We start from the raw sequence: 14828 nt of genomic DNA, 5'->3' as shown, positions 1-14828 counted from the left end.
ATAGGAAAGTTTAAAAATAAATCCAATAGTCATTAAAGTCAGAGGTAATAACTTGGACTGCCTAAATATTTTAAGATCTAAAAGAATGGAGACAAGTTGGATACATGAAGCAAGTTTAAAAAGATGACATTTGTTTCTCAACCTGAAGGTTTTTGAATAGAACTTTCAAGGCAGGAAGGAACTGGGTGAACAGCATCATTTTAAAGAATAGTCTGCTGTACACTGATGCCAGGAAGGGGCTCTTGATAACCCCAACCGACAGATAATCATTTCACTCAAGGTCACACCATGAATACTGTGAATAACCACCTGGCTGATGGTGGAAAAATCTAGAAATCTTGGCCCAACTGGAGTAGTTAGGGAGGAAGACCTTGCACTAAAGCAAGGCTTCAAAGCACACTCCTGAAGGGACTGTGTCTGCTCAGCCCTCCACAGACAGAGGTTATACATTGGAGATCCAACCAATGAATGGGCTCACTTCACTTCTTGTAGTAATTCCCTAAATAATAAAATATGTACCTTATATTAGGCATTATAGTTTAAAGGAGAGTGAGCACTGATTCTATGCAGATACTGCACCCTAATATAAGGAACTTGAACTTCTGCTGATTCTGATATCTAGAAGGGCCCAGGAACCCAACCCCACAGGCAGAGAGGGAAATGGCAGGATCCTGTAGCTCTGGGAGAAGGAACCAAAGACAGGACACATGTGTCTTTAAAACCAGGTTTGAGTTCAATGTGAAAAACGATCCTTGAAAGGTTGATCTTTTGGGTCACAGAGGAGCAAGCTTCTCAAGTTGGCCGTCTTCAAGAAGAGGTGCATGAACAATGCCGGTGAGACCTAGACCTCACCCCGACTCCGGGCAAGGGGCCACTTTGTGTAATAAAGTTGGTTTATCTGTCAGGAAGAAGTGCAGCTTAAACTTTCAATAGTTGATGGCTACCAGGCTCTTTTATTTCCACAGAATCCTTAGTGCAAAGCAATTATGCAGTGGTTTAAGAATCTGGAGGGAGTCGCTGTGTGTGGGTAGCCATACAGCTGTGGTCTGGTCTGTTTGCTTTCTTTCAATTTTTATATAGCACCTCAAAATATAGCTCAGCCTGGCTTGAACCCACACGCCTCTAGCCTCAGCTTCCCAAATGCTGGTTTTACCAGTTTGTCTTGTTATCTTCTGAGGTTTCTGATTTTTCAGAAATGTAGTGATCCCTCCCCACCCCCGTAGGATCATTATGCAACTCAGGCTGGTCTGGAGCTCACTATACTGCCCAGACAGGCCTCGACATTGACCCTCCTGCTTCTTTCTCCGCAGAGCTGGTATTACTTGAATATACCCTCCCTGCTCAGCACTATTTACTTCTTAAGTCTTGTGCTTTCTGAGCTACATACATATTATGAAAGAGGCTCAGAACCTTAGGCTGCAAGCCATTCTCCTAGTGAAGTGTTAGGATCAGCACGGCAAGGCGGCCCTGCAGCCCCAGACCTTCTGGGGGAAAGCTGCTCATGGAAAGATCCTGCTCTCCGCCTGTCATATTGCTTTTGTCCTAAGTTATTTCTCTGTTGAACCCTTAATTTGTTTTTGGCACTTAAAAATGGAGACTGTAGATGCATTTCCCAGAGTTGCAAATGGGGTAAGTCATACATGTGAAGAACCCTTAGACAACCACCAAGCATACACAAAACACTCAGTGTTTTTTGCATCTTTCGAATTACCTTTATTTTTATTTGAAACATGAACAAAATGTTACACTCATAGGACTTATTACAGCAAAAAGATATGGATCAAATTCAGCAGAAAAAAAAAAAAGAATCTCAGAATGACCAGATTCAATCTTCAGAAAAACAAAAAGAAGGAAAAAAGAAATAAAGTGGTGTGTGGAAAACAGAGGCCAGAAAGGAAGCACTAAGTAGCTATTTTACATGCTTTGATTCTCTAGGTGAATAGCAAGCATCACCAGTATGGACTGTCTGTGACTGTGTGTGTCTCCTTCCTCTCTTGTTAGATCTCAGTCTGTGGTAGAAGCTGGGACCTTGAAACATGAAGAGAAAGGAGAAAATGAGAACACCCAGCCACTACTGGCTCTGGACTGAGCCAGTCAGCATCATGTGACATCTCCAGTGGAGCAACCGTCCAGCAAGCCTGTGCAACTGACCTACAGACATGTGTGCTCTGCTTGACATGAGGTCCTCCATCCCAATCCCAGCCATGACTGTCAGCAACATTGGTCTGGGTAGCCCACACTGGACAAAGATCTGAGAGACGCTTTTAAAATTTAACTAATTAATTTATGTTTTAGTGAGGGATGGTGAGGGGGATAAAGAAAGGCATTTATGTAAAAAGGATTCTCCCTCCCCTCATATTTTTGGCAGCAAATATACTTCAAAAGGGAAAAGAGAACCCTAAATTAGTCGCATATACATCACTCTAAAGACTCACACAGGAACCCTCTCCAGGTTTTGCAAATTAAGATGAAATGCATTCCGAAATAAATACAGCAGAGTTAAAATGTGCAGACACATCAGCAAGTTTAATGTAATGCTGAACCCCAGCAGCAGTAGCTACAATAATTTCCAGTTGTATTGACTTATTTCCTGACCTCATCACCAGCATCTAAGTATTCAGCCTAAGAGTGTGATCTCGCACGTCTGGCTATTTGCAAAGTTTTTCATTTAAATCTCTCTCCTACAAGAATGATTTGGACATCACATTGCTTGTCAGACCATCAGCCGACTTTCATGAATTGCTTTTTAAGAAGACAAAGAGGCAGTTTGAAAAAAAAAAAAAAAGAGGCTGCTTCATCATAGCAAAGTGATTTCCTGTTGGCGAATGCCTACAGAGAGGGGGCAATTCATTGGAACACACACACACACACACACACACACACACACACACTGGTGACTGATTAGCCCATTTAAGTTAATTCTTGGGTTACTACAGCAAAAAAGTGCTATCAAATAAGTCCCTTTGTCCCAATGTTCCTATTACCTGTGGAGAAAGGCCCTGAGGGGGCAGGCATTCAAATCTCACAGAAAGACCCTTAAGGATGGACCAGCATGTAAGTACCAAGCTAAAGAGGACCAAGAATGCAAGATGAAATGCCAAAGACCAGCCTACTTCCTTATCCATTCTCCTTAGAAATGGATCCCAGCCCCCATGCATAGGAAGTCAGACAGAGAACAGCAAAGGGTAGGATATTTTATCTGTGCCATGTTTCCCGAGACCAGCTGAGTATATGTAGATATCTTATTCCCTAGCATCTGTATGACACAGACACTTACTAATATGACCAGAGTGATAATGTCAAAAATTTTAATTGCTGACACTTATTAAAATACTTTACATTTTAAGCACTTGGTAGGGTGATTTACTAGCTGAACAGCCTAAAGAAAAGAGGAAACCAATTCAACTTACTTCCAGCCATAAACACCAAACAACATTACTAACTATGGCCACTTCCCTCTCTCCATCTCTCTCTTTCCCTATTCCTTCCCACTTTTCTCCTCCTTACACTCCTCTCCTTTTCCTTTGTCTTTCTTTCTCTGTCTTCCTGTTACCCTCTCTTCTCTGTCTCCCTCCAATGTTGACGATCAAACCCAGGGCCTAACCCCTGAGCCCTGAGATACAGACTAGATGTATACTCCTCGGTTGATCTACTGTTTTATTATTTTTTTCTACTGGCAGAGAATAGTAACAGAAGCTATTTTTATGTTCCAACCTTGAAGAAGCAAAATTGAAACAGAATTTTAAAATATTTCCCAAACAATTGCATCATAGTATATTAAAAAAAAAACACCCCTACCAATTCATTTTGTATAGACCTTTAGAATTGTAAAATAGTAACCTTGAAAAATGTTTACCAAGACCTGGATGGTAATTCTTTTCTTATGACACAAGTAAGAGTGAGGAAAATTAAAGTGAATTAGAAAATCTTTTATTGCTTGTGTTTATACGATCAACGTGGGATCCAAGTACTTAAAATGCTGTCGGAGTGCACCACCGCCAACACTTGCAAAAGTAATGGTACTGCTGGCTTTTCACAAGGCAAGATTTAGAATCCTACTGTAATGACCATATTTTAAAAAACATGTTATATTTACTAAGTTAACAGCTAATTTTCACTCATTTCCTCCATTTTATTCCATGGCTGTAAGGTGATAGTTTAACAATGAGAACACATGGTTTGCATTTCGCTATGTGTATGTAGTATAGAGGAGAACTAAACGCAGCAGGTAACCGAGGGTTACTACATGAACACTGGATTGTATTGCCTTTGTCAGTAAGTTCCTCTGTTTAATAAATACTGAAGAACACAAATAACTTTCTGTTGTCTGAGAGTTTGTTTCCTTTTCTAGAATTTGGTAAGGATTTGATATTTCCCCTCATGCCTTTGCCATCTGTTTTAGAGGAATTTTTGAACACTGGCAAAGGAAGGGACAAGTACCTATTTTAAGAATGGACACATATTTTGTAAACTTTCCTACGAAGAGCTAATGTCCTTAAGCGAAAAGGGAAAGGATCAAGCTCAATGAATTGCTCTTTAAATGAGGTACAGAAAGCTGCTTTTTTGGACATTGCTTAAAAGGCACACATCTCTATCTTTTCTATCTGTGTAGCTGGAATACCAGCCATTTCTGCAGCAATGTTGTTCGACTGGCTTAGAGATAAGTGCATGAATGTCATTACATTCTAGGGCTTGAGTTAGCTTTAATTTTAAAATAGAAAATAAAATGCAGCAATGCTTTACTAATGATCATCTCGAGGAGCAAGATGGTTTTCTACTGCTCTTTCTCAGCCGTGGGTAGCACTCAAACCCAACATGCCTGTCAACGCTGTTTCAGGATAAAATGAGATGGCTGACATTATTGTGAGGGGAGGAAGATGGAAAAGCACTGCAAATTCATAATCAAGGATGCTTGACCACCTAGGATGCTAGCATCCCTGGGCACTTTCTATGCTGCTATTCCTACATGGATAAAATAGTGAAGAGACTCTCAGAGACCAAGGAGGCCTTCTTTTTGACACGCAAGTGGATCTCCAGCAGGCAGGAACTGCAGATTCCAGGCCTTGGGTATAGAAGGCAAAGAGGCCAGGCTACCTGGGTCCCTGATCCTGAGCAGGAAGTTTCACTTCCATGTGATATTTTCTCTCCAAGCTCCATTATCTGTGGTATTTTCCTATCACAATATAAAATGTTTCTATGGCTCTGCTCAGTGTAATTAAAAAAAAATGTTGCTCTTAAAAATAAGAATTTTCTACTATTAGCACAGAGAAAGGGGGAGACACTGAGTCTAAATGAGGATACACAGGTAGACCCAAGGGCAAGTGTTGGCACAATTCATGCATCCTGGCATGACTTCCAATTTATGTTAGGAAAACAAAGTTCTTTTTTTTCACATGTGATATCTTCTTTCTAAAAAAGAGATGTCTGAATTTACCAGGAAAATTACTATTTAACAGTTAGAAGTAAAGAATTTATACTTCTTGTCATTAAAGTCATCGAAAACATGGGGGTAGATGGTGACAGAACAGTTTAGCTACTTAGAAAAATATAACTGCATAGAAAAATTACAAACTAAAGTGACTCATTCACAGTTTCTCTATATAGTATATCCTCCATGTACATTGATGTAGACACTATTCTATGTAGAAAAATATCTTTGGCCAGCCATGTAGACAACACAACCAAGTTTTCTGCCCCTTAAATCCAGGCACCAGTTCTGTGCTGTCATGGGTGACATGAAGCAAGAGGCCTCCTAAATGAGTTGCAGGAAGGCAAATGTTCCCTCCAGTGAGGTCTCCAGCTGCATGGCCCCGGGATGAAGAATCCTGGCACTTGGACTTCTATCTCCACACCCAAAAGGAACCAGAAAGGCAGCCTCCCTGGAGAGCAACCAAGTCTGTGTCAGTGCCTTTCAGATTGCGGGAAGGCTGCGTCTCTGCTGAGGGGTCAGCTCAGGGTGCCACACATCCACGATGAATATCAGCCGGAAAGACGAGGCATCCTGCCAAACCTCGTGCTCAAAAGAGTCATCAAAGATGAGCACCTTGCCTTCTTCCCACGTCCTGGAAGAGAAAGACGTGCATTTGTCAGAACGGCTTTGGAGTTTCCAGGCCCGAGGACCAGTTTCTGTCCATGGACAGGAGGCCCCTTTTGTGACCTCCTTTGGGATATGACTGTAACACCAAGTCTTAAAATAGTCTTCCATTAATAATTAAGAACTTCAGGCTTCTTTCTTATTAGGGACAGCAATGTTCTCATTCTGCACTAAAGATATGCAAAGGACATGAACTTGTGATGAGGACATACTGTCAGTATTCATACTCTCCATTTAGTCTGCCTCCAGCCTTAAAACGGCTGTTTAGTCGAGTAAGTATCTAGAACAGCGGTTTTCAACCCTCCTAAGGCTGCGACCCGACCCTTTAATACCTTGTGTTGTGGTGACCCCAACCATAAAATTATTTAATCGCTACCTTATAACTGTAATTTCACTACTGTTAGGAATCATAATGCATTTATGATATGCAGGATATCTGATAGGTGTCCCCCATGAAAAGGTTGTTAGATCCTCAAAAGGGTTGCAGATGACAGGGCTGAGAACCGCTGACATAGATGTGTGCCCTGGTAGCTCATGCATGGGACAAGTTCCAGGGCGCAACAACTCCACAGCTGTCCCATTTGTCATTTCAGAGACTGGCTTAGGCTTCTGGGTGGTGAGAGCCAAAGTTTCCTCCCCCAGATCCCACACAAAAGGAAGACACATAGATAGCACCAGCACCTATAATTCTAGTGTTCCTATGGGGAGATGGGAAGCTGGAAGACAGACAAAAGAATCTCTGGAAGCTTGTTGGCTGGCCAGCCTGGTGTACGCAGTGCTGAAGAACAAGTAAGACCCTGTCTCAAACAAGGCAGAGGGTGGGGAGCCACACACGTGGCTGTCTCTGAGCTTCGCATAGCTGCAGTGGTATACACAATGTGCCTACATTTACCCTCACACAAATGTGTGTACACACACACATGCAGGATCCTATTGCCCCATCCGCATGCATCCCCATACAAAATAAAATGGCAGGCAGGTGAGTTCCAGCATCACTACAGCTTCTTCCTGTTTCCAGGCCGAGTGTGCTGTTGTGTGCTGCTGGGTGCTTCCTCCAGTTCAGTGTATCCTCATTCACCTAGACATTTGGGTTGCTCCCACATTTTGTCCCTTGTGACTTTGCTGCTGTGAGTGGAGGCATTGACTCTTTTCAGGCACTTGCCATCTTTTCCTTCTATCTATCCTGTAGTTTGTTCCTTACAGCCACTGACATTGTTCAATTTCTCTGATAACTCTAAGATCAAGAAAATGACTGTCTCTCTGTTTAAGGTATTTAAAAAGAGGGGAGTTAGTTGATTCTCCCTTTTTCTTTGTTTTTGGTTTGTTCTTTTCTTAGTTTTCTTTTCATGTTTGATTTTGCATGGTAATAAATACCTATTCTGTCATTTGGTGCCCACTCTAAGTTTCTGTCCTTTGTAAACCTTAGAGTGGAAACTCTATTCCCTATATTCAGAGGAATTGTATAACACCACTAAGCAACACATTTGCTGAATGCAAGATAGAGGCATGCAGTAGAGGGAAGGGGCCAGTAGGTGGTTAATAGAGAAGAGAGATTGAGCTTTTAAAAATATTAGTTAGTTTTATCAGTTTATTAATATAGAAATGTTATGGTTAGATCTCTCCAGTATGTCAGTTATTCTCTGGAGTGACTTTGCCTCCCCTAAATCCACCCCTACATTTGTTTTTTGTTTGTTTGTTTGGTTTTTATTTTATTTTAATTAGGTATTTTCTTCCTTTACATTTCCAATGCTATCCCAAAAGTCCCCCATACCCTCCCCCACCCACTCCCCTACCCACCCACTCCCGCTTCTTGGCCCTGGCATTTCCCTGTATTGAGGCATATAAAGTTTGCAAGACCAATGGGCCTCTCTTTCCACTGATGGCTGACTAGGCCATCTTCTGATACATATGCAGCTAGAGACACGAGCTCTGGGGGGTACTGGTTAGTTCATATTGTTGTTCCACCTATAGGGTTGCAGACCCCTTCAGCTGCTTGGGTACTTTCTCTAGCTCCTCCATTGGGGCCCTGTGATCCAACCAATAGATGACTGTGAGCATCCACTTCTGTGTTTGCTAGGCCCCAGCATAGCCTCAAGAAGGAAAGATCTCCCATGCTCATGGATGGGCAGGATCAATATAGTAAAAATGGCTATTTTGCCAAAAGCAATCTACATATTCAATGCAATCCCCATCAAAATTCCAATTCAATTCTTCAACGAATTAGAAAGGGCAATCTGCAAATTCATCTGGAATAACAAAAAACCTAGGATAGCAAAAACTCTTCTCAAAGATAAAAGAACCTCTGGTGGAATCACCATGCCTGACCTAAAGCTTTACTACAGAGCAATTGTGATAAAAACTACATGGTACTGGTATAGTGACAGACAAGTAGATCAATGGAATAGAATTGAAGATCCAGAAATGAACCCACACACCTATGGTCACTTGATCTTTGACAAGGGAGCTAAAACCATCCAGTGGAAAAAAGACAGCATTTTCAACAAATGGTGCTGGCACAACTGGCGGTTATCATGTAGAAGAATGCGAATCGATTCATTCCTATCTCCTTGTAGTAAGGTCAAATCTAAGTGGATCAAGATGTTCCACATAAAACCAGAGACAGTGAAACTTATAGAGGAGAAAGTCGGGAAAAGCCTCGAAGATGTGGGCACAGGGTAAAAATTCCTGAATAGAACAGCAATGGCTTATGCTGTAAGATTGAGAATCGACAAATGGGACCTCATAAAATTGCAAAGCTTCTGTAAGGCAAAAGCTTCAATAAGACAAAAAGGCCACCAACAGATTGGGAAAGGATCTTTACGGATCCTAAATTAGATAGGGTACTAACACCCCTACATTGGGAAACTCCTAAAAATATTTCTCATTGTTATAGAGGTGTGGAGCATAGCACTGCCCTCTAGTGGCCAGAGGCCAGGGATCCAGCTGAAGATAATGCACAGGACCATCTGAGGCAGATGGCCACAGTGCCGGGGCCTGCAGTGCATAGGATGTAAAATGACATCAACCATGTTCTCATGGAACCTGTCCTGGTGATGATACGGTAACCAGCTAGCATCGCTCCTGCTACACTGTAAGTCTTTGCTAAGTTACAATATAAAATTGTAAATACTTAGTGGAATTTTAATATTTTTTAAAAAAGTCCTAGTGAAAATTTTCTTTAAAAGTTAACAGCACTTAGCACATTAGTATCACTTAACATGTATCTTCACGCTAATATCTACATACAGACAGGAGCACTAACTCTGCCCACAACCGTTGGTGGGTTAAAAAAAGCACTACACAGCCACCACCTGCAGGTTTCTCTCCTGGTGCTTCATTTAGACTACCATTCTAGAGTTTGTTTCTCAAACACTCTCTCCTAGGGTTCTGCTGGAGGCCCTGTAGAGTCCTTTGCAGTACTGATTTAAGATATTCCATGTATAACCCACTTACATAGCAGATGAAGCTAAGAATATAAACAAGATTAATTTCCAATCTGTCTGCTTTCCTAAGATAGAATACAACTTAGGAAACACCTAGTCTGGTTTTCTGGTCACTGGATGTAAGACTCATTTTTTTTTCCCATAAAATGGATCTTCAACAAATCGACTGAGCTGGAAGTGAAATTATTTGGATGCTGTGTCAGGTGTCCTCCTAAAAGATGTGACCACAAGGACTTTTATCCAGGTAGCCATCTCCCCAACCCAACATGTCTCTAATGGGCATTATGCTAAGTGAATCAAGGTAGTCACTAAAGACCAGACTCTCTGTGTTCTGCTTGTGTAAGGTCCTGGAGTAGTCGAGATCAGAGACTAAAGAGAAGTGGAAGCTGTCAGGCTTAGATGGGGAAGCAGTATAGACTTAGTACTCACCCATCCAGTCTGGACTATTCTGGACCTAGGTGATGGCAATGGCTGTAACAGTGTGAGTGAATGCTAACCAACTACGTGTTTTAAAATGGTTAACATATTTTACTTTATGATGTGTATTTAACCATGATTAAATAAAGAAGGAAAAAGAGGAAAGTCAACAGGGACACATGAGAGAAAAGAGTAAAAAAGTATCAGGACACAGCAGGACACCAAGTCCTTTAAAGGGAGCAGAATATAACATTTCATTCTGGCATTTGACACTTGTGTGATCTGGGGCAAGTTATTGATAATTCTTTATCAAGGATAAATCCATTATGCCCTCATAAATCCATCATGAATCAAAAGTCACAGGCATTGCTGATGTATACAATACACTATCCAGTCTGAATATGCCAGCCAGCCTATGGGATACATGTTCTGAATGTTGACATTAGCCTATAGTTGGGCAAGGTCATCTAATGCAAAGCGTACTGAACAGTAATGTGTGGAATTGCTAACATTACTTATCAGAAACCAATAGCCAACAAATTATAGTGACATAGCACCCAGTAGCAACTTGGCTGGTGGTTCAAGTGATGGAGTGGCTGACAGAAGCTGTGCTGCTAAGTTCCAGCATCACTAGAAGGTGTTACTAAACACATACTGCTGACCCAAGAAGAAAGTAACAATTACAAGTTCAGTTTCTAGTAAACGGGTTTCATTCTTCACAACCATAAGGTTGAAATACTGCAGGTAGAGCTATTATCATATTAAGCATTGGGGTAGGTCTGAACTTAGCACATTTACACTTGTTTCCACCTGCAGGCTTGATAAGAAGATATGGTAGACATTCAACTTCATAGTGAAAATTATGAAACAGACATGGGAAGAAAACAAGAAGTATGGAGAAGACAATAGATTACCAAGAGTATACTTGATGTCACTCCTTATGAAATCTGATTTCATTTGCGAAGACTGAAAATATATCTTGGATACCAATGACAAAAGGCTCTTGAAGTTATTTGAGCACCAGAGAATCTGGAAGCTATTTAAAAGTCTACATGTAATTCAAATTAAATACAAAAATCTCCATTGCACAAAGTGACATTTTCCAGGATATTTTGATTGGTGTAATGAAATCAAAGATTTTGGCATATTTAAAAAACATAATCATTCCATTCATTAACTTACATTTCTTGTGAACTAGGAAGAGTGATCCCCAGGGAGCACTGACTTCTACATAGGATTTCAGAACCACTGTTTAGGGATTTTCTAGTAATTCTAAGTCAAATGTGTGTCCTTCTTGCAACCTGTGGGTCACATATGTCCCAGGATAGTTATGAATATAGCCTAAAACAAAATCTTCAACGTACTTAAAACATTGAGGATTTTTTTTTTGATAACTGGAACTAATGGTTCTTGAACATAAACTCTGTAGGTAACAACATGGTAACAACATAGTCTTGCAATGTGGAAAGGCTAGATATGCCAGAACCAACCAGTCCTCAACCAGTTTTTAAAAAGATAAACCTAAAAGTTCAAGGGCGCTTTCATGGATTGTACACTGAATTTTTCTTTAACAAAATTCATTTTAAAATATTTTATTGACATATGACATGTGTGTGTATGCGTGCATGTGCTTGTGAGCATCTCTCAGCTGCATGTGGGGCGGTGGGGATGCAGGAGATGGTTATCTCACATTATGTGCACCTCTGGGGCTGAGCTAAGGTTATGGGATTTGGAGGCAGGCACCTTTACTCGCTGATCCATCTCATCAGCACCTGATAGAGTTTACTAAGTCTTTAAAAGACTCTGCAGAGCTTGAGGAAGTATGATCATGAGTTCAAATGGTCTATATGGTAAACATGAGGCCAGCCTGGGCTATCCGATTAGACCCTGTATCAGTAAGTAAGCATGTCCTTGAATTTTCTGTTTCCACAGAACACTGCAGTTTTAATTACTTAGTTTAGATCCTTTCCTTAAAAACACAGTCCTCTGTCTTTTCACTTGTTTTCAGAGACAGGAAAAGTAAAACTTCAGTTTCAATTATCCCAAAGAGGCAAAGGATAGCACCAAGCCACATCTCAACCCAAACTGACACAGGGTTAACCTCAACAGGTATCACCAGCCTGGGAAAGATCAAGTGTTTGCCATTACGAAGAGATGGGGCATGCAGTTGTCAAAGGGCTGAGAATCCCTGAATCTGAATGAAAGACAAGGCAGCAGTGGCACAAAAGAGTTCCCAGAACACCTGCGTTTCGAGAAAAGCTCCAACAACTGTGACTACGTTGTGAGCAAATTGTGATACAGGCAGCTAGAAGAGCAGCAAAGCTTTCTGGGTGCCTTGGCAGGCAGCCTCTTGGAGCTGGTCCCAAAGCCCTCCTGTGAGGGCTCATGATACAGGGTTAGAGGTGGTAGGGGCTGGATAAATATGCTGCTTACTGTCTGAATATCTGACCATTGAGAAGGGAAGGCCTTATGCCTCGTATGCCAAAAGATGTAAGAATATCCAGTAACAAGATAAAGCAATACTGCATAATCCCTCGACTTCTCAAATTATTATAATTATAACTAATGATAATGGTATAATGGTGGAAAGGCGTACTTAATATCTATAATTTTGTCATACAATTGCCACCAATATTAATAAGGCCAGTGGTGACTCTACATGCTTACAGACTTCTACCTAAAACTACAGATAAAAATGTCAGTGAGCTTTGCGAGAATGCTTTCCAATCGGTGAAAAGTCATGGCATGGTTATAATTTTTATCCAAAGGAACTTCATGAGGACAAGTTCAGCTCACTCAAGACAAGCTGATTGTGGAGAAGCTGTGGAAATAAATCCCTTAGGTTTGCTGTTACAGCCGTTACTCAAGATCATGCTGGGGCAAAGTCTTGGTATCAGAGGATGCCATGCTGATGGGACCTATAAGACATTTAATCTGGCTGAGTGGAACACAGGAAAAGGAGGTCCCAGAAACAATAAAACCCAAACCAACCCTTATATCTTCTTATCTATTGCAGTCTCCTAGTTTGGAGATTCTGGTGCAGGCTCTCAAAAATGTGAAATCGCATCATCATGCTCCTCTGTCCCCTTTTCCTCAAAATACACACTGACAGAAATCCTCTCCTCCCCTCCAGCCAGGGTACTTGTGTTTTTGGTACAATGGCTGCTAACCAGCTTTGACTACAATGAAGCGTTTCACGTATCCATTTGCATAATGTCTGAAAATGGATAAGATGGACTCACGGTCTCCTTTCAGCACAAAAGGTCTCTTAATTCTTTGAGTGAAACTTATGATTATGGTGAGTTTATTATTTCAATGACAAGGTCCAGCAAGCAGACTTTTATCTAAGACATGGGCGGTGTTTTCTAGTTTGCTTAACCATGAGTTCACTAAAAATGGCTTGACTTCACAGAGAACCTCTTCCAATTAGGATTAAACCATGCACTCCCTGGCACACTAGGCCTTGTTGCCTCTTCCCTTGTGGGGAGAACCCTCCAGCTGGCCTACCAGAGGAATTCCTCACCTGATCACATCAAATTAGTCCTGTGTCCTCCTCTGTGCCAATCTTCTTGCCATTTCTACCTTCCTTTCCTTGGTTCTAGGCTATCAATATCAGAAGGGGCCATGACACAGATAAATAGCTAAGAACACTGTCCGAGGAGGAATGGAATGGGAGGGTAAACCAGCCTGTGTTGGTTAGTGTATGTCAATGGCTCAAACAAGAGTTACCCAGGAAGAAGGGGCACCGATTGAGCCACTGTCCTAATCAGTTCGGCCTGCAGGCAGGTCTTTGGGACATTTTCTTGATTAATGCTTGATCTGGAAAGGCCCAGCCCATTGTTGGTGGTGTTAACCCTGAGCTAATACCTGGGTTGTATATGAAGGCAAGCTGAGCAAGCCATGGAGAGCAGACACATGTCAGAGGTGTTCCTCCACAGCCTCTTCTTCAGTTCCTGCTCTGACTCTCTAGACTGCAAAGTGTGGGATGAAATAAACCCTTTGCTCCTGAGTTGATTATAATCAATGTTTTACTACATATAGAAATAGAACAGAGACACTGGGTGAGATGACGACTTGAACCCAATCTCTGGTATCAGGGCTGGTCCAGGAGAATGGTGAGAAATACATGCTGGGGAGAGCATTGTGCTAAAGCAGCAGGGCCACACATACTATACTGATATCTTTAACTTGGACATTTACTTAGATATAAACTGTTACTATTCTGCAATAGGCAAACCTTGGGAAAACTACTCATGCCTACTCCCTCAAATCCCACTTCCCATGTGTGCCATGCCTTCATCAGCCATAGGCCAACACACCTTCCAGACATTTACTCATCATTTCCTGCCTCCTTAAAGCCCCTGAGTTTGTACTCTAGGTGACAATAACCATCACTTATGTTACAGGAGTGCCGGGCTCACTCTGCCGAATCTACAGAACAGATGAACTCCTTCTGCAGCAGCTAGACACAAGGGTAACAACAACTCAAATATATGGAGTACATGTACCACATTGAACTCTCAGTGCATTGTGAGTGCATTTATTCCTATGGATGGCTTTAATACTCAGATTATGAATGCATAGGCATTCATTATTCCCATTTTACAGATGAGGAAAGTCCGGTTTAATGAATGTGATGGCTTGAATAAAAATGGCCCCCATAGGCACACATATTTGCATGTTTAATCAGAATGAAGCAGCACTATTTGAGAAGGATTAGGAGGTATGGCCTTGTTAGGGTAGAGTGTGACCTTGCTACAAAATTATGCTACTGGGAGTGGAGTCTGAGGTTTCAAAAGCTCATGCTAGCCTAGTCTCAGTCTCTTAGTCTCTCTCCCTCACCCTCCCTCTTCCTCTTGCTGTACCCTCTTGAC

The 14828-nt window shown here is 41.5% G+C and overlaps 2 protein-coding genes across 16 annotated transcripts in view; one reads left to right on the top strand and one right to left on the bottom strand.

Annotated features, from left to right (window-relative positions):
* Nucleotides 1–2225, top strand: part of Clvs1 (clavesin 1) — a 190330-nt gene extending 188105 nt beyond the window's left edge. Inside the window, exon 6 of the mRNA XM_021161296.3 lies at nucleotides 2002–2225. Within this exon, the coding sequence (XP_021016955.1) occupies nucleotides 2002–2089 (88 nt within the window). The 3' untranslated portion in view covers nucleotides 2090–2225. The remainder of the gene's footprint in view (nucleotides 1–2001) is intronic.
* A 1683-nt stretch (nucleotides 2226–3908) lies between these two features.
* The window catches only part of Asph (aspartate beta-hydroxylase), a 209783-nt gene continuing 198863 nt past the window's right edge, over nucleotides 3909–14828 (bottom strand). For all 15 annotated transcript variants that reach the window (XM_029476170.2, XM_085839501.1, XM_029476159.2 and 12 more), the window contains one exon: nucleotides 3909–6062. In XM_029476170.2, coding sequence (XP_029332030.1) covers nucleotides 5912–6062 — 151 coding nt within the window. In that variant the 3' untranslated portion in view covers nucleotides 3909–5911. The remainder of the gene's footprint in view (nucleotides 6063–14828) is intronic.

Source organism: Mus caroli, unplaced genomic scaffold (assembly GCF_978045245.1).
Source record: "Mus caroli unplaced genomic scaffold, Mus_caroli_1 scaffold_6, whole genome shotgun sequence".
Classification (NCBI taxonomy): Eukaryota; Metazoa; Chordata; class Mammalia; order Rodentia; family Muridae; genus Mus; species Mus caroli.
The sequence above is the reverse complement of the archived record's forward strand: the minus strand, read 5'-3'. Positions and strand labels throughout refer to the sequence as shown.